The sequence below is a fragment of the Podarcis raffonei genome, chromosome 16, assembly GCF_027172205.1.
Source record: "Podarcis raffonei isolate rPodRaf1 chromosome 16, rPodRaf1.pri, whole genome shotgun sequence".
Lineage (NCBI taxonomy): Eukaryota > Metazoa > Chordata > Lepidosauria > Squamata > Lacertidae > Podarcis > Podarcis raffonei.
Window position 1 is genome coordinate 10,821,840 of NC_070617.1, and position 27,623 is coordinate 10,849,462.

The 27,623-nt window shown below is 47.3% G+C and overlaps 1 protein-coding gene across 2 annotated transcripts; it reads left to right on the forward strand.

Moving 5' to 3' along the window:
- The first annotated feature begins 8,406 nt into the window (after positions 1–8,406).
- On the forward strand, positions 8,407–26,581 carry B4GALT3 (beta-1,4-galactosyltransferase 3). Of its 2 annotated transcripts, XM_053368583.1 has the most exons (6): positions 8,407–8,859; positions 13,466–13,701; positions 17,202–17,392; positions 18,246–18,368; positions 22,417–22,521; positions 23,968–26,581. In XM_053368583.1, exons 1-6 carry the CDS (start codon positions 8,607–8,609, stop codon positions 24,563–24,565), a joined length of 1,506 nt encoding a protein of 501 aa, XP_053224558.1. In that variant the 5' UTR covers positions 8,407–8,606; the 3' UTR covers positions 24,566–26,581. The 2 variants fall into 2 exon arrangements, with proteins under 2 accessions (XP_053224558.1, XP_053224559.1); XM_053368584.1 differs by lacking the exon at positions 22,417–22,521.
- The last annotated feature ends 1,042 nt before the right edge of the window (positions 26,582–27,623 follow it).

The following is a 27,623-nucleotide window of genomic DNA, read 5'->3' on the forward strand; positions in this document are numbered from 1 at the left end:
TCCTCATGTTCTCTTGTATCTCACTTTATCCCTCAGGGAATGTGGAAAGGATTCTTTGAGAGTCTGCTTGGAGAGATCAGAGAGATGCTGGCTTTCATTAAGGAAAAGTGCAGATTGAAAACCATCATATTCATCTGCTGTCGTCTAAGTATACTGTATATCTACATCTGCCAAACTTCATATAAACCTTCACACATCTACTGAAGGGGACTCTCGTCCAGGAAGAGTTCTTCCTTCGATTTGCTAAGAGCCCATCCAGACGTCCTTTTTATTGTGCATTCATGATTATTTGTGCTCAATGTTCCCAGTGAAGAGGAACTCTGAGAATAGTAGCTCTGTAAGGGAAATAGGGGTCTCCTAACAACTATCAGCACTCTTAACAAAGCACAGCTCCCAGAATTTTAGGTGGGGTAGAGAACCAGGACTGTTTAAAGTGGTATCATAGTGCTTTAAAGGCATGGTGTGAATAAGGCCCATATCAGCCACCAAACTATTGTCCACCTAATTATTGGCTGTGCTGCCTGGGGCTGATGAGAGTTCCCCATTTTGGTCCAACTTAAACTTTTTGTTGTAAAATCAATCAAAAACAAAGATGATTGACATATGCATCCATATTTCTTAAGTAAGTTAAACGAAGAGACATTAGTTATAAATATCATCATGATGATGGAGATACGACATAGGATCATTTATACACTTGTGGGGGACATGTCCATGTGTTTACTCATTCTGGACAAAGATACTCCACAAAATTGGCCTGATCAGTTACCATAGAATCATAGAATTGTGAAGGTACCCTGAGGATCATCTAGTCCGCCACAGATCCTAAAAGAGCTTTATTTTCAGTCTTTACAGAAGATACACAAGACCTTAAAGATAGACTTATTTGTTCCTTCTCATGATCCCTGCACACCTCACAATAACCAGATACTGGATATCATTGGATATGGACTTATTGAAGCTTGGTCTGCACAAATTTAAGAACTGTTTTTGATGGAAAAGCTGACCAATTGTTGGAGAAAAAAACACAATAAGAAACTATAAATTTTATGCTACTTGGCTTGATTTTATTTCTTGAGCTGCTGTTTAAAAACATGCTTATAAATTTCCAAAGGCTTCCAGGAACACGATTAAACACAGTGTTTAGTCCTTCACTGACCATGATGTGTTATCAATCATACTTGGGGAACATGTGTTTTGAATTACTTATGCTGTTTGGGGGGGGGATGAAATGTTGTATTTTTTGAAAACCCTTAAATATAATTACATATTAGAAAAAGACAAAGATGGTCCATTCTGGGCTGGAGAACAGAAAAAAGTATTGTCAGTGGGACCACCCCTAACCTGCAGGAAAGGGAACCCATGGGGTCATCCAGATGTTGTTGGGCTCCACCTCCCATAAACACTGACCATTGGCTGAGCTGGCTGTGGCTGAAGGGAATAGGAGGGCACCAGGTTGGCAAAAGCTGATATAAAGACTAAACTCCATCACAGGGGTAATGTAATGCTCCTGACATTTCTGGCTGTTCTGTTCAAGGATTACAGGCTGCAGTCCTATCGCCCTCTTACCCTGGGTTTAAAACCTGTTGACGCCCGAAGGAGTTACTTCTGAGTAACATGCAGCGAATGGAGCATTTTTCTTCAAGAGTGGACAGACCCAAGGTGCTTATGTATTCCCTCCCAAAACCCCACCCTGTCAGTAGGGTCTGATTCCTTTTTTATTAGTAATATTTTATTAGAATTTCATTTATAAAAAGACGAGTGAGGAGGGAAAAGAAAGAAGTGATGAAAAAAATACTGTTACATTACCTTACTTGCATATATTCTTATCCTAATACACACATAATTGTCAATAAACTAATATACTCTGTGTAAATTCATTCCAAATATCATTGCATTTTATCCAAAGACAGGGTGCACCTACAGCTGTCCGTTCCTAAGTTGCCAGTGTTGTCATGCAGTAGGGTCCGATTCCTGCTAGCGCGGTGGCAACAGGCGAGGAGGGAAACGGGCCCTCTGTGCATGCTAGGGCTTCTCTCGCCTTTCGGACGCCGCCGTGCCTCAAACGTCCAAAGTCAACCAAATCCTGGGGCTTCCGCCGTGGGGGGGAAATACTGCAAAAAAATCAAATCGGATCAAAATCTCTGCAACCTCCGGACTTTCTGCTTCCGCGCGCAGGGCGCTTTAAAGGGAGGAGTATCCGGGCCTGCCCTGTTATTCGACGTCACCGGCCCTTCTCTTATCCCCCTCCCCAAAGCATCCCGCCCCTTAATTCCATTTCCCCCCCCTTTTTTCCCTTTTACCTACTGAAGATGGCGGCGGCGGCGGTGTTTCTGATTCTGGGGTGGGGTTAAGAGCCGGGCGTTCCTGGCGCGGAGGGCTCCCAGCACCCAGGTGAGCAAGGGCGGGGCAGGAGGTGCGGGAGGGCAAGCGCGCACCCTTGGGGGCCGAGGGGGGTGCGCTCTTGGCAGGAAGGGTGGGCGCCGCTGGGAGAGGCTCTTCCACCCGGCGAACAGGGGACACCTGGGCTCCAGGGTGGCGCTGAGCCTTGCACCTGGGCGAGGGAGACGGGGGGCGCCTCTTGCAAACCCCCGCGCCCTCCTTTTCCCCCCGGGGTTGGATTGGGAAAGGGATCCTGAAGGGGAGAGGGTGGGGGAGGGGCTCGGCTTGGGCTCCATTCCCCTCCCTTGCCAACTGAGCTTTAGCCGTAGAGATCATCCCAGATTTTTAGCAGGAGGATGGAATTGGTGCTTCCGTTGCGAAATAATTAGATATGTGTGTGCGATATCCATATCTGTATCCCGCTGGGAGTTCAAAGGCGAGGCTTTTATAAGGAGCTAGCTGCTTAGAGCAGAGATTGGGAAAGGGACCCGGTGGAGGACAGGTGAGTCGGTCGCGCCAGGATATATATACAGGTGAAAGCAGGTCAGGGAGGAAAGGAAAGTTGCTGGATCCAGCTGTGTTCAAATGGAAGTGTGCTACCTTTTGAGTTACTCAGGGCTCTTTCATTTTCTGCGGGATGTGTGAGGGAAAGGGTGGGATGGGGTTGGGGAAAGGAACAGGGGGAGCCAGGCAGCGCCAAGATGGAGAGTTCTTACTTGAACCTGCTGCGTTCAAAATGAACCGCGCCAGCTTTTGAGTTACACAGGTCTATTCCTTTCTTGTTGGCTGTTCAAGTAAGGGGGATAAGAAGTGGTGGTGGTGCTGGGTGAAAGCGGAGAGTGCTAAAATATTGCCATGCCTAGTTTATGCTGCTCCCAGAGGATTTCTCTCTTCTCCCCTCCCTCAGCCATTTTCCTAGGACCGAATACAGATGAAACTGTGTCTTTGTTGCACGGCTTATTCTGACACTTTGAAGATGACGTATGACATATTATGCTTCCGATAATCTGGAGATTATGCAGGGAATGGAAGCCCTGTGCTCTGCCACTGCCAACCTTATTTTGCCAGCTTTCGGACATTTCCCAAAGTGCTCTTCTAGCGTATCTCTGGAAACATGAGGTCTAGAATCTTAGTTTCTTAACACACAAACACCCCTTTTTGAAATTGGATTTTGCACCCCAAACTGTTACGTGCATACGTGGAACTGTGATATCTGTGTAGCTTTGCATACAACTGTTTTAACCTTAAACTAAGCCTTCGGTGTGTGAATCGCTCAGGAACATTGCATGTGAGAGTCCAGTTTATTTCTTAGTGCCAAAATGCAGGATGCGGTACGAAGTTAAACTATGGAACTGCTCCCTCAGCAGGTGTTGAAGGCTACTAGCCCTGGTGGCTTTAATAGGATGCTGGACCAGATGGCATATTGGCCTGATACACCAGGTGGTTCTTAGGTTCCTGTGCAAACCTTTTTATTCATAAATATAGGGGTTGGACTGGGACCAGGGACAGCTGAACGCCACAACCCACCACACTGGGTGACTTTGAACCAGTTGCACAACGTTCATATTCTCTCTCTCGCTGCCTAACCTTCTTCACAAGGTCACAGTGAGGATAAAATGGGGGGTGATGGCTTCTGGGGCTCCCAGAGAAGAATGGGGCAAAATATCATTTTTTTGGCCTGTGCACTTTACCTGCTCCCCCTAATTGGTAAAAGTCGCAGGTTTCAGTTTGCAGGAAACCGAGACAGGTTTGGGCAGCATGCTGCCTCGGGGTTGGTCAGGTTCTCTTCGGGAATGCTGATGCGTGTGTGTGAGCGCTCGCCAGTTCTCTTTTGTCCCGCTGCAAAGCCGTCTCTCGACGCTGCCTGTAAGGGGGAGAAAAGGAAACCTGACGCCTTGTTGCCAGTTACTATTGTTAAAACCAAAAATTATAACAATAGCAAATTACGTATAAAGTAACAGCAAGGCTGTCGGTCCATTGAAGATTTCTGAGGTTGGTTAATCATTTTTTTCATTTGGCCTTGCCAACAGGTTGCTAGTCCATAATGTTGTTTCATAGAAAAGAATTGTAGAGTTGGAAGGGACCCAAAGGGTCATCCAGCCCAACCCCTGCAATGCAAGAAGTTGGACTAAATGACCCTCAGGGTCTCTTCCAACTCTATTTATTTATTTCAATATATATTTTTTGTCCCACCTCTTCTTCAAGGGGGGGGGCGTACATGGTTCTCCCTCTCCCCATTTTAAGCTCACAGCAACCCTGTGAGGTAAGCTATGGCTGAGAGATGGTGACCGGCCTCAAGGTCACCCAGTGAACTTCATGGCTGAGTGTGACATAATAATAATAATAATAATAATAATAATAATAATAATAATAATTAATATATTGTTTATAAAGGTAAAGGGACACCTGACCATTAGGTCCAGTCGTGGCCGACTCTGGGGTTGCGGCGCTCATCTCACTTTATTGGCCGAGGGAGCTGGCATACAGCTTCTGGGTCATGTGGGCCAGCATGACTAAGCTGCTTCTGGAAACCAGAGCAGTGCACGGAAACACCGTTTACCTTCCTGCTGGAGCAGTACCTATTTATCTACTTGCACTTTGATGTCCTTTCGAACTGCTAGGTTGGCAGGAGCAGGGACCGAGCAACGGGAGCTCACCCCGTCGTGGGGATTTGAACCGCCGACCTTCTGATCAGCAAGTCCTAGGCTCTGTGGTTTAACCCACAGCGCCACCCGCGTCCCTAATTTATTGTTTATACCCCGGCCATTATAACCCCAGAATTCATTAATGACCTCTCCCTCCATAATCAAAGACTTTCCAAAGACAAAAGGGTAAATGAAGCAGGAACCCTTCTTTACCAATTGGTACTACGTCTAAACTTAGTGATTCTAAACGGGAATTGCCCGCCTGACGTACCGGGTGAGTTTACACACATAAGCTCCTCTGCAAACAGTGTCCTGGATTATATGTTAGTATCTCATGACATATTCCCCAAATTTTCCCACTTTAAAGTTGAAAATATTCAACTGAGCGACCACCTACCGTTGGTCGCCACAATGACAATAGACTGGACCCCAGATGGAGACAGACACCCAACACATTTGATTACGAACTCAGCATTCCAAATCAAAAGTATAAAATGGTCCGAACTACAGGCCCAAAAATACTCAGCATATTTCCAACAAGGACTAAAACAAGCATACTCAGGCCTAATCGAGGATTATTATGATTATGACCAAACTCTAAGACTATTCTCGAACCTGTCGGAAGATCTAACGTCTTTTTTCTCTGTCCCGACGCATAAAATAAATTGAACACAAAGGAAGATAGGTGCACTGTGGTTCAATAGTGCTTGTAAACAGGCTAGACAACTTCTTGGTAACATATACAAAGAGTATAAAGCCTCCAGGGCAATGGTCCTGCCAAAAGAATATTTCCAAGCAAAATCAGCCTACAAGCAAATTCAAAAGGGAGCCAGACAGGAATGGCAAGTGAATCAATGGCGGGCAATCATAGAAGCCTCATCATCACGGAACTCCAGACAATTTTGGCTCCTGGTAAATAAAAGAACTAAAAGATACCCTTTAACTATTATTCCTGCCCCGGTTTGGGAATCTTACTTAAAAAACTACTTTGCCACAACTGACTGTATTGTTAACACAAGAGATGAATCTCAAGATCAGCTTCCCCTCTGGCCCCCCACCGATCCGGAAGACATCCATGACTTGATCGTTAAACTCAAAACAGGGAAAGCGCCTGGACCAGACCTGATCCCGGCTGAAGCTATAAAATACCACGCGGACTGGTGGGCCAAAGCCCTGGCAACCATCTTCGATGCCGTTAACAACTCTGGAATGATCCCGGAAGTATGGAAGGACGCTGTTATCGTTCCAATCCACAAAAAGGGCTCACCAGATGACCCGGGGAATTACAGAAATATCAGTCTGCTCTCAATAGTGGGGAAACTGTATGCCCGCTTCCTGTTGAACAGACTTATTCAATGGGCCAAAGAGAAAAAATTAATTGGGCCTGAACAAGCTGGATTCCGCCCAAAACAGTCAACAATAAATCATATTCTAATTTTACAGCATCTTGCCTGGAAATATTCCACCCCAAAGGGTGGCCAACTCTGTGTGGCATTCATTGACCTAAAGGCAGCATTCGATAGTATCTCCAGGAGCATCCTCTGGGAAAAACTCACCCGCTGGGGCATCGACAGAAGGCTTCTCTGGCTAATAATCAAACTCCATGAGAACTCAGCGGCTAGAGTGAGCCTCACCCCAGAGGGCGATCTCACCAATTCAATTCCCATTAACAGAGGTGTCCGACAGGGTTGTATATTGGCTCCATTCCTGTTTAATTTGTTCATAAGCGACATGAGGACTCCCCTAATAGAGGCTCAAGAAAGGATTCATGCACCCCGCCTAGCACTTTATCGCTGCCCTTTGTTACTATATGTGGATGACGCAGTCATCCTTTCTTTTTCTAGAGTAGGTCTTATGAGGGCCTTAAAAATTTTTGGATCATATTGTAACGCAAATTCCCTTACAATTAATTATGAGAAATCTAAAATTCTAATTTTCTCAAAGAGCCGGAAACTCCATAATTGGAGAATTGATGGGAGAGTCATCGAACAAGTCTATAGATTCCAATACTTGGGAGTTTGGTTACAACATAACCTTAGATGGAAGGCCCATGTAGCCTATGTTACAAATAGAGCCAAAGCTATCTCCTTGGCGATCTTGCGATTTTTCTTCACCGATGGGGCCCTTCATATCCCATCGGCGTTGAAAGTCTTCAAGGCCAAGGTGATCCCAACAATTGCTTATGCCATCTCAGTTTGGGGGACTTTCGTCAACTTATCCCACCTAGAGGTTATTCAAAATCAGTTTTTAAGAGGGATATTGAAACTGCCCAACTGTGTAAATAATACAGCGTTACGCATGGAACTTAATATTGTATCCCTGGAAAACGCTCTGTGGAAGCACATACTTTGTCACTGGTTATCTCTATGGCACAATCTCCCAAACTTGTACTTGATACAATGCATGTGGAGAGATGATTTCCAGAGCCCATGGGTAAAAAATTTACAACTGAAAATTACGGCAATGGGAATCTCCCCATCCAAATTACTAGAGCAGGATATAGTTCCAGCTAAAAGAACAGTAACCTGTAAACTAGAGGAGATGGACTTGCAGCAGAAAATGGTCTTGGGCAATGGTACCTGCTCACCTCTAAACCTTGGTTTATTACCCCTCTTAAGGCTCCCAAACTGTTTGAATTCCTTAACTTCTTCGGCTCATAGATATGCCTTTGTAAAGGCAAGATTCAACACCTTCCCATCGAACGTGCTGAGAAATAGATTCTCCAATGGACAGATATCGCTCTTATGTGATTGTAATTGTGGGGCACCGGAATCGTTGCATCACATAATTTTTGATTGTGCATTTCACTCATCGGCCAGGAGCAAGTTTCTTGCTCAATATCTAAAGGGAATTGCCGATGATACGAATGAAGCCAAACTGAGATATCTATTAAATGATGATGACCCCCTAAGATCACTCATGGTTGCCAGATTCTTGATCAGCGTTCTATCCCTAAAGAAGAGAAACGGACTCCTGTGCGGCTCGGATAATCCCTCTAAACTATGATCTATGTTTTAGGATGTAATTAGGTGATATCACCATTGATGTCTTCTACTAATTTATGAATAGAGGACGATGTTTATGTTACAAATTTATTGTAATGTATGATGTTGGTCTTTTGTTTTTGTTTTGCTTTGGTTCTTGTCTGTTTTTTGTAAGTTTTGGCGGTTTTAAATTTGGAGGTTTAAGTACATTATGTTGGTATGGGAAACTGTCGTGTGATGGGCCAATGGCCGTAATAAAGTTCAATACAATACAATACCCCGGCCATTTGACTGGGTCTCCCCAGCCACCCTGAGCGGCTTCCAACAAAGTATTAAAATACATTCTCACCATTCCACCACGCCTATCTTCCCTACTTTGTTTCCATCATCTTCAGCAGGCCAAGAGCCTGAAGGCAGGGAGGAGAGGCAAGGACCTGGGACCTTCTGCATGCCAAGCAGATGACCTGCCCCTGAGCTTCATCCCTCTTTCCCTGCTGCTCCCCAGGAACAAGTCTTCAGAGATGTGCTCTCCTACCTTCTTGCAGGTGCGACTCCTTCTGAGGCCCAGGGAGAAGACCTTGCCCCCCACCCCACCATGCTCCGAAGGCTCCTGGACCGGCCCTGCACTTTGGCTCTCCTCATTGGCTTCCAGTTTGCCTTCATGGCTTACTTCTCCTTTGGTGGCTTCCGGAACTTGGCCTCGATATTTGGGCACGACGCCAACCCGTCCTTCGACTACTCCCGGACCCACGACGTCTACACCAACCTCAGCCTCCTGCCTCAGCAGCCCCGCTATGGGAGCCCCACGCAGTCTCTGCCCTACTGCCCGGAGCGGTCGCCGTACCTCAGTGAGTGGGGCCTGTGACCATGTTGCTCAGTGTGGAGGTCAAAACTGCTGGGTGAGGGGTGGTTCAGTGTAGGTTCCGACATACGAGGGGCTTGAGAGTCTTCCTTGTCCTAGAATACAGAGAATTACGATCGGCTTTGAAATGGTGATTGGGAATGTTGCGCCCATGGGCTGAATGTGGCCCTTCATGTGTCTCTCTCTGGCCCTTGCTACTCTCTCCAAGTTGCACACCACACCAGCCCTGCCTGCTCCATGCCCTCCTTGCGTGCGTTCACTCTTGAACTGTAACAATGCCTTCTGCTTACCTGCATGGAGAGAGGTTCGTGTGTGCGTGAGGAAAAATGCTGGCTTTGGCCACTTCTGTGCTATACAGTGGTACCTCGGGTTACATACGCTTCAGGTTACAGACTCTGTTAACCCAGAAATAGTACCTCGGATTAAGAACTTTGCTTCAGGATGAGAACAGAAATCGTGCTCCAGCGGCGCAGTAGCAGCAGGAGGCCCCATTAGCTAAAGTGGTGCTTCAGGTTAAGAACAGTTTCAGGTTAAGAATGGACCTCCGGAACGAATTAAGTACTTAACCCGAGGTACCACTGTACATGTAAGGCACTATTATGCCACTTTAAACAGCCATGGCTTCCCCCATTGCATCCTGGGATCTGCCGTTTGCTAAGCAAGCTGAGAATTGTTAGGAACCCCTCCTATTCCCCTCACAGAGCTACAGTTCCCAGAGTTTCCTGGGAACAGGAATCAACTGTTAAACCACTCTGGAAATTGTGGCTCTGGGTGGGTGGGGAACGGGGGTCTGCTAACAACTCTCAGCACCCTTAACAAACCACAGTTTCCAAGTTGTATTACGCTGCTTTAAATCCACAGTCCAGAGGAGGCCTTTTGCATGGCCTACAGTAGAAAATTAAGAGCTGCATCTGTTGCCCTGACACTTTTGCCTCTAGCTCTGTCCTGCACTGGCATGTGGCCTCCAGAATACTACCTACGAGGGAGCGTGGCCCTCAGGCTGGAAAAAGTCCTCTTGCTTTGTTTTCCAAAATGTTTCAGGTTCTCTAAGGCCGCAGAGAAAACTACTCCCATGAAAGCTCAGTATTGCAGGATTAAAACCCAGACACAAAATGTGGGTGGGTGGAGGTGGGAGGCTATGCAAGATTACAAAGTCTCTCAAAGCCACTTAAAAAATAAATAAGATAAGGCGGTTATCACAGCTTTATGCCTGGCAGTCCCTTTGTCTGCTGCTTGGGCCTGGGTAAATGTTTAATTATTAGATCACATGGCACCCCATTAAGTGGCTGAGCCTTTTCAGAGTTGCTGAAGGAGCAGTTTCGTATTGCTGTGTATGAGCTTGATCACTTTTCCTGTGGAATTCCTATTGCAGGGGGGAAATCCCACCCTCAGAGGCCAAATACGGCCCTTCGGGCCTCTCTGAACGGCCCTTACAACTCTCCCCAGGCCACACCCCTCACCCATCCTGCTTTGCACCTTCCTTGTGGTTTTGGTCCTGTTGAACTCTGCCTCTTGCTTATCTGGAGGGTGGATGGAGAAGGGCGTGAGAAAGCAGGTGCAGAAGCTAGCCTGTTGCACAAGGATGAAATAAATGTGTGTTGCTCCACCCACCACTGGCATGCGGCCCTCAAGAGGTAGCCAAGAACAGAATGTAGTCATTGGGCTACTCCCTTCCCAGTTGCAATGAACCGTTTAACCCTGTGTTTGTCTACTCACGTGTCAGTCCACTGAGTGCAGTGGGGCTGATCTTCCAGGGATGTGTGTGCAGGATTTTCAAGCAGGCCCCAATACCTGTCAGTTGTCTGCGATTTCCGTGCTACTCGTTGCTTCTCTTTTCCCCTTTGTTAGACGTTGAGACTGTAAGCTCCTTGGGGCAGGGGCGTGTCCTTCTGCACTCTGTAAAAATGGCATGCAAACTGACAGCCCCACGAGTACACACTATAAAGGTAAAGGGACCCCTGACCATTAGGTCCAGTCGTGGCTGACTCTGGGGCTGCGGTGCTCATCTCGCTTTTTTGGCCAAGGGAGCCGGCGTACAGCTTCCAGGTCATGTGGCCAGCATGACTAAGCCGCTTCTGGTGAACCAGAGCAGTGCACGGAAACGCTGTTTACCTTCCCGCCGGAGCAATACCTATTTATCTACTTGCACTTTGACATGCTTTCGAACTGCTAGGTGGGCAGGAGCAGGGACTGAGCAACGGGAGCTCACCCTGTCGCGGGGATTCGAACCGCCAACCTTCTGATCGGCAAGTCCTAGGCTCTGTGGTTTAACCCACAGTGCCACCCATGTCCCTAGTACACAGTATAATTGTGTACTAATTGCAACAGTAACTTGAGCAAACCAAAATTACCACTCCTCCAAGGGTGGAGAACCTGTGGCCCTCTGGATGTTGCTGAACTATAAGTCCCATCATGCCTCACCATTGACCATGCTGGCTTGGGCTGGTGGGAGCTGGAGTCCAGCAACATCTGGAGGGCCCACAGGTTCCCTAGACGTAATTTAAGGCAAGGGCTCTGAAACTGTGGTCCACAGATTGCCAGTGGACAGCGAGCGTCAGTCAGGTGGCCCCCGGCATGTCAGTAAAAATGCATCATTTAGCACAGTGCATTACAATTTCCAGAACTCAGTCCTACTGGATTCAGCAGCACTTACTCCTGGGGTGTGTATAGGATCGCTATCTATATTTTTAACTTAGGCCAGGAATCCTCAACTTTTGGGGGCCCAGGGGCACATTTGGAAATCTAAGAAACTTCTGGCCACCATAAAGTACCCATTTCACAGGTGGAAAAACCGGTGAGTCTCTTGCACACATCCAAAGAGGCAAAATGCTTACATGCACAGCAAAATAAATGGACTGCAGACCAACAGATAAGCAGGCCACCCTCCCTTAATTATTATTATTTTTTAAGAGAGTGGGAGGGGGGGTTGGGGAAACTGAGGGCACCATAGTGGGTGCCATGTTAGCTACCTCAGATCTAAGCTGACAGTGCAGTCTAATAGGAAAAAGATAATATAGCAACCCATCTACTTGTGCCAGGATGGTTTCAAGAAAGAAACACACAACTTCCAAAAGTCGATAGAAAAGGAAAAGGCAGAAGATATATTTTTCACCCCTGCCTTAAAGCAAAAGCCCAGAATGTCCAGGAAAATAGTTTTAAGGTTAAAAACAGAGCTAACGGTAAGAATGTTAATAGCGCCAAAATGATACCTTGCATGATTATATATAGCAACAGTGTTTTGGTAGTGAAGATGTAGGAATGTAGAGTTGTATGAAGCTTATTTTTTTATTTTTTAAAACTTGTACACCTGAGGGGAAAGAACCCCTCAAGTTCTACTCAGAGTTTAGATCCATTGAAATTAATGGAGATGACCAACTTGGCTCCACGAATTTCAATGTGTCTACATGTTCATACATAAAACAATTTTGAGTCACTCCCAGAGCTGCGATTCCAAGAGTAGTTTTAACAGCCAATTCCTTTCCCCAGGGAATTCAGGGTATTGTAGCTTTGGAGGGACTTGGGAGTGTCTCGTAACACACTTAACAAATGACAGTTTGTTTGGGGGCAAGCTGTGTCATAGTCCTTTATATTTATAGTATGGATGCGGAACAGAAGGTAAGAGAGAGGACCTGGCCACCTCCCTCAGCAGAACGGCCTGGATTAGGAAAAGGGTGGCAGGTCTGGAACCCTTTTATAGTGGGTAGTTGCACAGGATTGGCTGCCCGGTGTCACATGACTTCTTTGGGCCTGGAGGATGCTGGGCTGTGGTGATGGTGCCTTGGCTTGAGATGCCCACAGATGACTCCTCTAGTGATGGCAGCTCCAGTGGCGCAGGGAGCCAGAAGGGCCATAGCTTGGTGGCAGGGCATCACTTTGCATGCAGCAGGTCCCAGGTTCAATCCCCAGCCTCTCCCAGACAGGGCTGGGAATCTGAAACCCCATCTGCCATCTGAAACCCCAAAGAGCTGCTGCCAGCCAGTGTAGGCAGCGCTGAGCCAGATGGACCAGTGGGTCTGACTCAGTTTAAAGTGTGCTTCCTGTGCTCCTGACTTGTTGCACTCTCCACCTGGGGCTGCTGCTGTCATATTAAGAGCAGCAACTCCCAACCCAGATTGCTCTGACTTATTTTATTATAAAGGAAAGATGTTGAGGGTGCTTCTCTCCAGTCTTGTGGGATTATCCCTGACTCAGATGTCCTTGGCGTGGGGACAAAGCAACATTTGCTCCTAACAGCTTGTTATCCTTGCCTTTGCGTGCACATCCCTCGTTCCATTTTTCTGGGAAATCCTGCTTACAGCTTAAAACTTTGTCGCCACACCTGACACGCACAGAGTCTCCTCGTGCCATGGAAGGAAAAGGTTAGTTTAGCTCCCTGCCTCTGGGGTGAGAGATATTTAGATAGAGGCCTTCGTGTTGGGTATTCATGCAGGCCTCATGAAGACTAGAAACTTGGGCAGATTCTTTGGGGGTTTTTTGGAACGCTGCGTCAGAGAGATGAGGCAAGCAGCTCTCGCTGGAAGAGCCCGCTGGCTGCACGTGAATTTTTGATTCTGTTCCTGTTCTCTTCTCACCCCTACCGACTCTCATCTCAGTTGGCCCCCTGACAGTGAGCTTCAGCCAGGTGCCAAATCTGGAGCAGATCCAAGAGAAGAACCCGGCGGTGGGCCTCGGGGGCAGGTACCGCCCTTCCGCCTGCGAGCCACGCTCCCGGACAGCCGTCATCATCCCGCACCGCAACCGGGAGACGCACCTGCGCCACTTGCTCTACTACTTACACCCCTTCCTCCAGCGCCAACAGCTGCAGTATGGGATCTATGTGGTCCATCAGGTGCGTTTGGTTGGGATTTGTGTACATGTGAAAGAGAGATTAGTTCAATGCAACCCAGGGGTGGGGGCAGTGCTGGATTTACGTGTAACCTAAACAAGCTGTAGCTTAGGGCCCCATTCTCTTGGGGCCCCCCCCCAAAAAAAAAGTTAAAGGGAAAAAATCTGGATGTACATTTCCAAAATATAAGATAAAAAACAAAATAAAACCTACATACAGCAACAGTGTTTTGTGTTGTGTAGGCTCCTATGAAGTAAGTAATGGGTCCCACCTGCTCCCTAAAATATCATATACAGTGGTACCTCGGGTTACATACGCTTCAGGTTACAGACTCCGCTAACCCAGAAATAGTACCTCGGGTTAAGAACTTTGCTTCAGGATGAGAACAGAAATCGTGCAGCGGTGGCAGCGGGAGGCCCCATTAGCTAAAGTGGTGTCTCAGGTTAAGAACAGTTTCAGGTTAAGAACAGATCTCTGGAACGAATTAAGTTCTTAACCGGAGGTACCACTATATATATATATGGCATATATTCAACACAAAAAACAGCAAGAATTTGTTGTTGACAAAGGACAGCTGGACATATAAAGGGCCCCATTACCTTCAGTAGTTTAGGGCCTCATCAAACCTAAATCCGGCCCTGGGTCCCCGCCTCAGGCCCAAAGCAGCCAGCTAGAGGCCTGGCCCTCAGGACTCAAAGGTGCCATGGAAATTTTGCGCCCAGCCTTTGACCACTTGTGACCAAGTGAAGATGCCCCAGCACCAGGATGGCGCCTGACATCTCCACCATCTGGGGATCGTTGGAACTTGGCTGTTTTCAGGCACTAATACACCGCCCTGTGGAATTCTACTAGTTATATTTTATCTGCACAATCGGAATGAGTTTCGGGAACCAAAACGCTTTTTTGGGCAGCCTGAGCAGGAGCAGTCACCATTAAGGAAAGGTCGGAATAGGCCAATATATATGTGGACTCTCCCTAGATCAAGTGACTTTTCTTCAAGTTCTCTTTTTTTAAAAAAAATGTTTTATTAAATTTTCACAAGAAAAAAGGTTACAGAAACAACAACAAAACAAACATAACAACAAACAATAAATAAAATAAACACCAGAAAAACACAAAAACCAAAAATTCAACACAAAAACAGGAAAAAAATAAAAATCCCTCCCTTCAATTTCTACCATTCTTTTACTTATTTTCCTGACTTCCTCTCACCTCCCTCTTTGTATTCCATTTAAAAATTTATTCAGCAAATTCATACCCTCTTATCTTACCCTTAATTATGTATCCCCATATAATATTACTTCATATTTTCATTTATAATCAAACCATTCTTGCAAATTCTTATTTCACCTTATTACTCAAGCCACTTCATTTTTTGCATTAATTTCATTAATTTTATCTTACCCTCAAATCTCTAAAAATTCTAAATTTAGACAATATTTAACCTATCTGTTAAAGCCAATTACTTCCTTTCCAGCATCTCTTAATACTTCATTACTATTACACTAATTCCATAAATATAGATTTATTACAAAAAGCATTTCTCATTCTAAGTTTATCCAACGTCCTTTTTCCTGGTTCTGGGTGATGTCAGTCCTTATGTCATTATATCCTCATCAGTCAGGTGTTCTAATATCTAAAGCTCTCAAGTCACTTCCAAGCCCCCTCTGCGAGTTTTCTTGTTTCTGTTTGTGGTTGCATACCTCCTTGTTCCCTGTTGGATTCTTTCGCATTTTCTTCTCTTTCTCTTTGGGGAGCCAATCACCGGGGAATTCCGTACAGTAGTATTCTTCATTTCCTTTTGTCCGATTGTCCCATTCCCCGGTGTTGCACTCCCCAGTGTTTAGTCTATAATCCAAAGAGTAATTGTTCCAAAAAAGATCTTCCACTTGTTTCACAGTCCCACCAGAGATAGGAATTTTCTTAAATCCAAAATTTAGCCAGTGTCCTCCAAATTCCATCTCCCAGTGTTGCAGCTTTTGGTCATGTAGGACTTGAATTCTCTGTGTCTTTTGAGATGCATTCACAATCTCTTCCATCTTTTTCTGCCCTTGCACTTGCTCTGTTGAACCAGTTTCCTGGATAGATTGTTGTGCAGTTTCTGTAACTGCATTTCCCATTGGCACCTCTTTGCTGACTGCAGCTGTTATATAGTCCATCTTTTGATTCATCAGAGACACTTTCTCATCCAGCTGTCGCAGCACATCATGTATTTTGTCCAGGGCAGATAAAACTTCCTCTCTAATCATTTCTGTCAAGGTCAGGGAGCTGGTCCCACGGTCTGATTCTCCCAGTTACTATGTTCTCTTTATAAATTGACACAGACACACTGGTAGGCTTCCTCTAGGGGGTGTAGTTACTTTTTGGCATCCATTTTTAAAATGTATCCAACAAGGGGGGGAAAAAGAATTACTTTCGATTTTCAGATATTTTGTTTCCTTTCAATATAAAACAAACAGGCAGAAAGCAGCGTTGGAATTATTTTTTCTTTTCCCTTTTCCAATTCTATCTGTCAATTTTTCTATATTCAAATTGTAAGCATCACCGACAGTTTCTTTCCTTTCATTCCGTCCCCAGGTTAGGGACAATGGAAACTTATTTTCTTAACTCACTCTCTGCAGGATTAGAAAGTCTAGTTTTTCCCCCCTTTCCTCCTGCTGTCTAGGGGGATTTGGTGGTAAAAATGCAGGAAATTTCAAGCTTTCAATTTATCCGGCTTTTAGTTTGTAAAATCTTTGCTTTAATCTTTATACAAAGAACGGGAGGCGGACTTCCTGTTTGCACCTTCCAGTCTCGGGTCAAATTCAAAGGTATATTTTTAATCCAAAGTTTCAATTGTCCTACTCACGGGTTGTTGTTTAAAATCCGAATTGTCACAGGAAAAAGGACAGCGCTCTCCGACATCAGCTGTGCAGCTTCGCTCCGCAGAAGTAGCGATTGACTCTCAGCACCGTGCCAGCCCCCGTCTCACTCCGGAGCCCTTTGTAGGGTTCCTTTGCCGAACAGGGGGGCGCAAACGGTGCCCGCCGAGTCCCACGGCCGCAGGCTTCTTCCGCCTGCGGTTTTCAAAAGGGTCCCCGCTTCGCTGCAGCAGTAGACCCGATTTCTGTGGAGCTGTCTCCCTCTGAATCAGAGGGAATCCGCCATTGTCGGAGGCGCCGCCTCCGGAAGTCCCCTTTTCTTTTTTAAGTTCTCAGAGCTCTTAACCTAGCTCAAGGTTGCCATCTAAACTTGCCAGATGTTTAACTGAGAGTCAAACACAGTCAGTCCATTATTTGAAAAGACAGATTTTAGAGTCGTATCTCCTCACAAAATGGCAACTAAACCTTCTGTTCCGGCGACTGTAACCTTGTTTTAAGGAGCCATTTGGCACTGAGCTTTTATCTCTGAGTTTCTAGCACTGCTGACACCTGAGGCAGTTGCCTTGTGGCAGGGCTGGGCCTCGTGAGTCTTGCTCCTCGCCCTGTTGCCACTTCTTCCCACTCAACCCTGCTTCTCTATAGGCTGGCAATGCGACTTTCAACCGGGCGAAGCTGCTGAATGTGGGCGTGAAGGAAGCCCTAAAGGATGAGGAGTGGAACTGCCTCTTCCTCCACGATGTTGACCTCATTCCTGAGAACGACCACAATCTCTACATCTGCGACCCGTGGAGTCCCAAGCACGTCTCTGTCGCCATGAACAAGTTTGGCTACAAGTGAGAAGGCAGGGATAGGGGAGGGCAGGACTGATCGCACCATGCTTTGTGGTGGGTGGTTGTCTTCAGGGCTGGCTCCATGGTGTTACTTTTTTTTGGGGGGGGAAATATATGTATTAATTTTTATACAGCATGTAACAACCAAGAGCAGAACGAACGTATAAACATTAGAAAATGTAAAAACAAGTGCAGAATCCAACAGGTTTCCAAAGAAAAAGGGGAAAAGTGAGTGCCAAATACTGAAATTATCGTCTCTTCAGAGCTGGCAATGTTTGTGAGGTGGTTTCCTTGTTTGATTAGAACAATTAACGTATTTTGAAGAAAGGGAAACCAATCAATAAGGAAATGATCCTTGCCTTGACTTTCCTGAAGCCTTTTTAACCACACTGGTTGGTTTTTCCAGACAATGAGATTATTCGAAATCTGTGTCGAATGTCTAGCTTTCACCATTTCTGGGCTATTTCAAAACACGAGCAGAAAACATAATCAGGTCCTGATGCTCCTCCTCAAAAAGGCTCTTGTGTTTTGAGGGCACTCACTCCATTTCATTAAATTCATAGAATCAGTTCAAAAAAAGAATAAATCCAAACTACACCCAAAAGTAATTTCCCATCATTGCCAAGCAGACCAAATATGAATTAAGTTTGATTTGGGCTAGGACTTTCCATCCATATGCAGTACACTAGCACATGCGAAAAAGCAAATGCTTTGCAAATTTGTGTCAAGAGCCTTTCCCACCCCCACCCTCCGTGTCTTTGAAATATCTAGTGCGGGGGATTCCCATTGTCACTTAAAATGACTAACAATGCTGGCCTTTCTCTCCATTTTCTCTTCTGCCCCTTTCCCACTCCAGCCTCCCATATTCGCAGTACTTTGGCGGTGTGTCGGCCCTTACCCCGGACCAGTACCTAAAGATCAACGGCTTCCCCAATGAGTACTGGGGCTGGGGAGGCGAGGACGACGACATCGCCACCAGGTGAGTGTCCCTCGTTCACCCCTTTCTTTCTGTGGTGGCCATTGTCTCTTCGCCCTCTGCTTTCCAACCTGTAACCATTTCTCCCACTCGCTTAGAACATGCATTGCTCTTTTTGTTTTGGCACCTGACATGGCGGGAACTGTAGCTGAGGGGTTGGCGGTGGTTCGTTCAGTTGTTTAGAGCATGGTGCTGATAACGCCAAGGTTGCAGGTTCGGTCCCCGTATGGGACGGCTGTATATTCCTGCATTGCAGCGGGGTCAGACTGGATGATCTCAGGGTTTCTTCCGACTCTACAATTCTAGGATTCTGCAGTTCAAACCCTGTTGGTAACCTTGCACGCCAGTCTCCGGAAACCACAGGAGTGCGTAGTTAAATGATGGCGCTCTCTCCTGCAGGAGGCAGTGATGACCAGCAACTTGGTGGCTTTAAAATAGGATTGGACAAAATTAATGGGTTGTTGTTTTTTAAGACCTGCTGTTGTACTCGGTTCCTGCTTGCAGGTTTCCTGTCGGCTTTGGTTAGCTGCTGAGAGAACAGGATCCTGGATGCCTTTGGCAATTCTACCAAATTAAAAAGGACTAGAAACTTTAAAAAAAAAAAAAGCGAGAGAAAGAGAAAGAAATAAAAAGTGGTAGAAGCAGCTCAGATTCCTAAATTCCAGGCCAGATAATCATTCTTCCTGCTTTTTTTCCTGCAATTGTGAAGAACTGTGGCATAAGTGTAGCCATGGTTTTTAGGTTAAAAATGGGCAGTGGGAAGAGTAGCTGCAGCTGGTAGATTTACACTCTTTGGTATTGTAGTTTTCCCTGCCTGTTGCAAGACTCGGAGATTATTGGAGCACTGATTTCCCCACCCAGCCTCTGTTTGTTCCACTCCCTTCTTCCCACTCTGCAACTGGAGTGCTGTTTTTCTTCTCATCGCCTTCATTATCATCTCTTTTTATCTCTTTCTTCCACCCTGCCTTGTGCACGCTGTCGGATCCTTGCATGCTCATTTTTCCCACGCAGGCTGTGGCGGTTTGGGCTGCAGCATTCAGGTAAGGTGAGAAAATTGTGCCAAGCCTGATGACGCGCCCAGCTCAGTAGTCCCATGTGTTTGTTGCATTAGGGTTTGAACTTGTTGGCAAATTGAACGTCTGTGATGCCATGGGATGTTCACAAATGCTCCAACACTGGGGGTGGGGTGTTGTGAGATATTGTTGGGTCAGCTCAGCAACGGTGAGAGAAGGTGGAAAGGGAAACTGCACAGAACAATGAGATTTTTAATGGAAAGGTGGGGCTATAAATGTTTTCTGTGGGTTGTGCCCAACTTAGTTTTACTTGGGGTAAAATTCATGGAGATTATCCATGTTTTTAAACTTCATTGGGCCTATTCTGAATAGAACTAGCTTTGGATATAGTCCAAAGATCTATGCTCTTGTAAGGAACAGATGTGAAGCTTTAATTTTGCATATTTGATCCCAAAGAATGCATGTCCAGAATTTTTGAGGTGATAAAAGAATTATCTAATGGGGCACCAGAAGAAAAACTTAATCTATCCCTGCAGACATTAGAATTTGAGTACCTAACACCTCACCAACCTGGGTTTAGCACACTTGTGAGCTACTTACTAGGAATTGTTCCACACCTGCCCCATACATTTAAAGCACTATGACACCACTTTAAACTGTCAATTCCCAAAGAATCCTGGGAAGTGTAGTTTGTTAAGGGAGCTGAGAGTTGTTAGGAGAACGCTGTTCTCCGAGAACTACAGCCCCCAGAGTTCCCTGAGAAGAAAGATGGATGGCTAAATAACTTTGGAAATTGTAGCTTTATATTCAAGGAGGGTGTAGAGCAGGGCAGTGAGGTGTAGTCTTTATTTATTTCATTTGTTAGTTGCTTTTCTCACAGGGGAACCCAAAGCAACTTACATTAAAACCAATTAGGAACATCCAATAAAAATCCAAAAACTACCACTAAACGGATAAAGCAGAGTACAACTTAGCGATCCCACCTCATTCAAAGAAGCCAGGGTACCTGGCACCTAAAAATAAAGAGATGTCTCTCTGGAAAGAGCATTCTGCAAGTGGGGGGCCACCCCCAAAAAGGCCCAATATTGTGTTGCCACCTTCTGAACCTCCTGCGGAGGGGGCACACGAAGAAGGACTGCAGATGATGTTTGCAGGGTCCGGGTCAGTTCACGTGGGAAGAGAGAGGTGGTCCTTGAGGTGTCTTGAGCCACAGAAGTCTGTATAGGTCAAAACCTGCACTTTCAATTTTGCGTGGAAACCAATTGGCAGCCAGAACGATCGTGCCAGAACTGGCACTATTTGTTCAGACTGTCCTGCCCTAGTCAGCAATTTGGCCTCCGAATTCTGCACCAGCTGCAGTTTCCGAATGGTCTTCAAAGGCAGCCCCCTGTGTAACACATTGCAGTAGTCCAGCTCTGAGGTTACCAGAGCACAGGCGACAGAATTAGGCCGTGCCTGTCCAGAGACGGATGCCAGCAGCTGAAGCTGATGGAAGGCACTCAGCGCCACTAAGGCACTTGAGCCTTGATGGATTCAGAAGTACTGAAAGACTATGCCTATTCCTTCAGAGAGAGTGTAACTGCAGCCAAGGTATGACCTGTGGAGAGAGTTCTGAGGGCCAAATAGAGAAGCCTGGAGGGCCGCATTCACAACCACCCGGGGCTTGAGGTTCGCTATCACCGCTTTGCAAAAAAACCCCGCATAAGCCCTGGAAAAGAGGCAGGATCCCAGCCCCAGGGATGTTACAATCTTAAGATTTGCCAGTGAGGGGTGGCAGGAAGGAGGAGGAGAGGGAACTAAGAGACATGGATAACAAAGGATTAATAAAATTGGTACTTGGTTCCAACAGGCTCACCCAGGGAAGCATTTTGGCTCCCAAATTGTGCCTCTCTTCAATGGATTTGACTAGGACTGTGCGTCGCCATGGCAACTGTTCCACCTCCTGCTGCGAGGGAACAGCAGTGGAATGCTTAACCTTGGGCGAAGATAAAGGAAAAGCTTGAGAGAGACCCGAGTAGGTAGGGGTAGGAGGGAATTGGCTGTGAGGGCGTGCCTACGCTCTGCTTCTGGAAAATTCCCTGCACAAAAGAGTTGGCGTTAAAAGAGAGGGAGGATGTTTAGCGCAGCAATGCACATTACCCACCTCCTGATTGGTCAGGAGTCCATGACCTCAGAGCAGGTTCGACGTCTCTGTTAGGGAGCTGCCCAGGCAAGGTGCCTCTGGAGAGGCCCAAGCCCATCTGACTATAAATCCTCAGCGCTGGCCCAACATATTTTGCCACCTGAGGCAAAAATCAAAATGGCGTCCCCTTCTCTTCCTTCTCGCACTCCCCATTCTGTGTACAGAAGCTGGCAGGCCTAGGAGTTGACTCTTATCGAACATTGTCAATGAGACAGAGTCACCCACTGTTCTTAAGGCTGCATACTGCGTGTGTCTGTGCATTTATTTGGCCACATCTGCACCCTGAACCATACATTTGAAGCATTCTTGTACCACGTCAACCGTCATGGCTTCCCTCCTGACAAAGGATCTTGAGAACGGCTGTTAAGGGTGCTGAAAGTTGTTAGGAGACCACTGCTACAACTCCCAGAGTGATTTAATAGCCAATCCTGCTTCACAAGGAACTCTTGAGAACTGTGGCTCTGTCAGGGTAGCTGAGCACTCTTAACAAACTACAGTCCCCATAATATCTTTGGGGGAAGCCATGGCTGTTGAAAGGGTTGCCGTGGTGCTTTCAAAGTGTGGTGTGGACAAGGTCTAAGTTGGTAATTAATGGACAGCCTTTGCCATGCTTCCAGCAGCAGTGTAACATTATAGTGACAGTCTGTCCCAGTGAGCAGTTTGGCTTGCTGTGTGACAGGCCTGTGGCAGACCTAGCTCTGGTCTCCAATGGAGGGGGGTTGGCGGTGGACATTCTGTTGCCACCACCACCCCCTGCACTCCTAAACATGTTGCCTGAGGCATCTGCTCCACTGTGGCTAACAACAGGGCCAGGCTAGCAAATCCTAATTTGGCCTCCTTGCTTCTGTGTCTCCAGGGTGCGCCTGGCCGGCATGAAGATTTCACGGCCTCCTGTCTCTGTCGGCCACTACAAGATGGTGAAGCATAAGGGAGATAAAGGCAACGAGGAGAATCCACACAGGTGTGCTGCTTCCCCCCTCCTCCCACCCCCCCAAAAAAACCCTGCAGTTGGAGGAATAATCATTTTATTATTTGTACCTGTCCATCAGGTTGCCCCAGCCACTCTAGGCGGCTTCCATCATATACAAAAACATAATAAAACTTTAAATTTCAAAAACTTGCCTGAACGGGGCTGCCTTCAGATGTCTTCTAAATGTTGTGTAGTTGTTTATCTCCTTGACATCTGATGGAAAGGCGTTCCACAGGTAGGGGGGCCACTACCAAGAAGGCCCTCTGCCTGGTTCCCTGTTACCTCACTTCTTGCAGGGAGGGAACCAGCCCTCGCAGGTGGACATCAGTGGGTGAATGATGGGAGTGGAGATGCTCCTTCAGGTATACTGGGCCAAGCCAGTTTAGGACTTCAAATGTCAGCAGCAATACTTTGAATTGTGCTCAGAAACGGTCCTGGGAGCCAACATAGATCTTTTTATATATAGTTATCCTTATCTCCTGCCAACCTAGCAGTTCAAAAGCATGTCAAAGTGCAAGTAGATAAATAGGTACTGCTGAGGCGGGAAGGTAAACGGCATTTCCATGCGCTGCTCTGGTTCGCCAGAAGCGGCTTAGTCATGCTGGCCACATGACCCGGAAGCTGTACGCTGGGTCCCTCGGCCAATAAAGCGAGATGAGCGCCACAACCCCAGAGTCGGTCACGACTGGACCTAATGGTCAGGGGTCCCTTTACCTTTATCCTTTATTAGGCATAGCAAACCACACATTATCAAACAGACACCGTATACAAATTGTGCAAAATATGAGCTCAACATAATAAGGTTTGTCCTGGTCAGATCTTTAACTCCAGAGAAAATCAATTTGCATAAATAATACAATACAGCACTCCCGAATCCCCAATCAATTAAGAACCACTAATTTATTACTAGCGGGAAGGTAAACGGCGTTTCCATGTGCTGCACTGGTGCTGGCTCGCCAGAGCAGCTTCATCACGCTGGCCACGTGGCCCAGAAGTGTCTCCGGACAGCGCTGGCCCCCGGCCTCTTAAGTGAGATGGGCGCACAACCCTAGAGTCAGACACGACTGGCCCGTACGGGCAGGGGTACCTTTACCTTTACCTAATTTATTATTATTCTGACTCCCTCCTTTGGCAATCCTCACAGAACTTCTAACCCAATGGTTGCCATTAATTTGATTGGAATTAATTTTATAATGAAATGATTTTAGAATGTTTAATCGTTTTACTGTTGTTAGCCTCTCTGAGCCCGGCTTCGGCTGGGGAGGGCGGGATATAAATAAAATTTATTATTATTATTTATTATTCTCTTTATAATGACCCAGTCTTTCTACATGGACAGCACTTTCAGGACTTGTGGCAGAAGAGTGCTTTAAATGTATGGCACAAATGTGACCTTGCACATACACACTCTCTCTCTGTCTCTCCCCAACCCCGTAGGTTTGACCTGCTGATCAGGACGCATCGGGCTTGGACCCAGGACGGGATGAACTCCCTCTCGTACACCCTCCTCTCCAAGGAGCTGCAACCTCTGTACACCAACATCACGGCCGACATCGGCACCAACCCTCGGGCCACCCGGGGCGGCAAGGGCTCAATCCCCAGCCTCGGCGGCAGGAACTATCCGAGCGGCAGCAACCACGACTTCCGCCAGGAGATGCTGCGCAAGACTCCGTTTGCCAAGCTCTCTCGGGCCATGGGTTGGGGGGAAGTTCCCCTCGGGACGATCCAGGCCCTGCTGGATTCGGCGACAGGAGAGCGGGGGCCTCCCAAACCGGAGAAGACGAAAACCAGCCCCACAGCGGGGAAGGCGGAGCGGGAGGTGGGGTCCCCCCGTGTGGCGGCTGGCAGCGCCAGGCCAGCAATCCTCAGAACGGTCGTCCAGGCGGCGGCACCCAGTGCGGAAGCTGCGAAGCGAGAAGCAGAGGATGCTGGGAAGCATCTACCCGGGCGAGTGGAGGCAGAGTTTTTCAAGACCTCTGCCTCCCCGGTCCAGAAGCCCATGAGCAATCACACTGGCCCAGGAAGCGCCGGCTAGGGCGGGTGCTGCAGTCCAAGCCGGTGGGCGCTAGGCACCACAGCCAAGCCTCAAGCCTCTAGAACCAATCGTAGGAGTTGCAATAATAATCAGGCTGTGGCCTAGAGCCCATTGGGCTGCCTTTTCTGTGTCTGCTGGGTCACCAGGGCCCAACAAACCTGGACTGGACAATGGAGAGAGACCTGGGAGGGGCAATAAATGGTAGTTAAATTTCCACTGGGGCGGGAATACACTCCACATTCTGATTCCTCAGCGATTGACTCCTCGTTCCACCTGCGGTGCCGTCTCCTCCCGAAGACTTTGGCCCTACCTCAGAGGTGCCACCAACTTTCTGCAGAAGAGTTAGGCCTCGCTGCTGCGCAGCCATACCCCCTTGACTTTGGGGCTGACTCTCACTGTGGGGCCTTGGGGTGTTCTGTACCGTTAAATGGGGTCATTAAGCTGCTGTGACATTTGCATGCTGGTGGATTTTGTCGGAGGCAGTGGACAGAACAGGGGGAAGAGGTGGCTGCGTACGATTGAAGTGAAGGAGGGCACACCCACCAAGCCCCATCCTGTTGCTGGTGCCAGGCTCCCTCAGAAGCAAAGGCCGTTCCTGCAAAAGCCCTTGGGCTCATGCCGTCCCAGTGGAAAGATGCAGGCCTCTTCCCTGCCTGGTTTGGAGAAGGGGCACTCCACAGCCTGGCGCTGCTGGGTGCCTTCTTCAAAAGGCTGGCGAAGCGGGGATCTCCTGCTTAGCCAGACTTGTTGAAAGAAATACGTCCATATACAAACACTATTTTTCTGGCACCCTCCTTCCTTAAGAGGAGGAACTCTGCCCAGTCAAGGTGCTGGTGGTGAACCTAACATTTGGTAGGAGAGAGGTCTGTCCCCGTCATCGTCCGTCTCCCCGCCCCCAATCGAATTGAAACCTAGATGGCTGCTTCCTGCAGTTCTCTGAACCAACCCCTCTCACGTTTTCTGGAGCTGGACGCAGATGGATGCTGGAACCTATTTAATCATTCTGAGCCAAGCAAGAAATCCCCCTTTTTTTAAATGTCCAAGGATTAGGGCCACATTCACACAACGCATTGAAAGCATTAAAGTGCCACTTTTGCGGTCATGGCTTCGCCCAAAGAATTCTGGGAAATGCGGTTCGTTTGGGGTGCTGAGAGTTGCTGTGGTGTCCCTAGTTCACCTCACGAACGGGATTTAACGTTCAATTCCTCTTCACAGGGAACACTGGATTTCAGCTCCATGAGGGGAAGGTCAGGGGGTCATTCCCACAACTCTCAGCACCTTAATAGTTCCCATGAATATTTGGGGGGAGACATTTAAAATGGTATGATAGGTCTTTAAATGTATGGCATGAAGGTGGCCTAGGTTCATTTTTGGGTCAAAAGTGGGGCTACTTCTCAACTTTGGGCTTTCGTGCAATATATTCCTTCCCAAGGAGGACCCTTTTTAATGGTGTAGTGCCATTTTTTGTACCCTAATCCCCATCCCAAATAGGCTAAGGTGCCCGCTGGATGCCTGCCCTCCCAGGCTGTTTTTAGCACCTTGGGCCCCCTTCCTTGCCTGAAAAAAGGCCTATGTGGACCATTGGAAATGGGGTTTGATCAGCCCTGTACTTTCTGTAGCTGCTGAATCATGGTGGTTTTTAAAATAAAAATAAGCTGGAAAGGGGATAGATTGTAAAACTTCCTGTGAACGGAAGTTATAGTGATATAGTTAACATTACACAATGCCCTCTTCCAGCTCTACACATTCACACACACATTTTTCTCTCTCTTAGGGCTGGTCCCAGCCTGCAACCTGTTCCCCACCCCACCCCACCCCACGGCCTCAGAAAAGGCCCTTTCCTCCTCCTCTTCGCAGGTGTGCGTCTCACAATCGCTCTAGCTGTTGGCAGTGGTGTGTAGTTATTTATTCTATTTATGGAGTCCTCGTTCTCTCTCGCTGTAGCTGCTGTCCCTTGCCTCAGTTTTTGATAAACCGATTTTTTTAATGAAATAAAAACATGGTCCGTGGATTAAAGAGGAAAAGAGTGAGCTGTCTTCCCTGGTTAAGAGTGGCTGCCCTGGCCCTCTGCAGGCAGGAGTGGCCAATCTCTGGGCCAGAGCTCAGATGTGGCCCTCGGGCCTTCTCTAGTTGGCCCTTGGGGACTGTCCCCTCCAGGCCCTCTCCTTGGGTGCCCTTGCCCTTGAATAATGTTGCTAGGAGGGTGGAGAGAGGTGTGGGTAGAAGTAGAATCTTCTGGCTTTTGCTTGGCTGGAATATAACCTCCAAATGCAGCCACTTTTGCCTCTGCCCCGCACCAAACCCCCAATATGCAGCCCCTGGAAGGTTGCAATTAGGGCATGTGTGCTTCAGGCAATAAAAAGACCAGCTGTGGGACAGGTAGAATAGGTGTCCCTCCCCCCCCCCCCAGTACGGACCAGAAATAGGATGGGCATCACCTGGTGAACTTCTACCTCCACCAAAGAGGAAAGGGCACAGGGCATAGAGTTGGTTGTGGAATGCCTACGTCCATTGGAAGGCTAATAATTATTCACAAACAAAGCAGCAACAGCAGCCGATGCTGATCTTACTTGCTAGAATAATTTCTGTCGCAATCCTGTACCTGGAAGTAAGCCCTGCTGCAAACAGGCACCTACTTCTGAGCAGGCACATGTATACCATTGCATTGCAAGTTAAACCCGCAACTTAACACACATTTAACTAGTGCACATTCAGCTTCATGCATATGACAGTTTTTTTAGAAAATTAAAAGGGGGCAGGATTCCAGGAAAAGTGGCTATGGCAATTGACCCTCCAGCTGTTTGGGGACAACAGTTCCCATCATCCCTGACCACTGGTCCTGTTAGCTAGGGATGATGGGAGTTGTAGTCCAAAAACAGTTGGAGGGCCAAGTTTGGCCACCACTGAGCGATTTGGGCTTCAGGCATGAGCCCCAGAATGTAACTCCTGTGTAAGTTGCAGTCTTCCTGCACAGTGAATTCTAATGAATGCCTGCTATAGATCTCCTGCACAGGAGGAGACCTGCGTAGATTTCACAACTGCCTGAATCAGGCCTGAG

Coding starts and splice junctions, on each gene's coding strand:
- B4GALT3 (XM_053368583.1), top strand. CDS start 8,607: ATGCTCCGAAGGCTCCTGGACCGGCCCTGCACTTTGGCTCTCCTCATT. Junction 13,702..17,201: donor GGATCTATGTGGTCCATCAG/GTGCGTTTGGTT, acceptor GCTTCTCTATAG/GCTGGCAATGCGACTTTCAA. Junction 22,522..23,967: donor AACGAGGAGAATCCACACAG/GTGTGCTGCTTC, acceptor CCAACCCCGTAG/GTTTGACCTGCTGATCAGGA.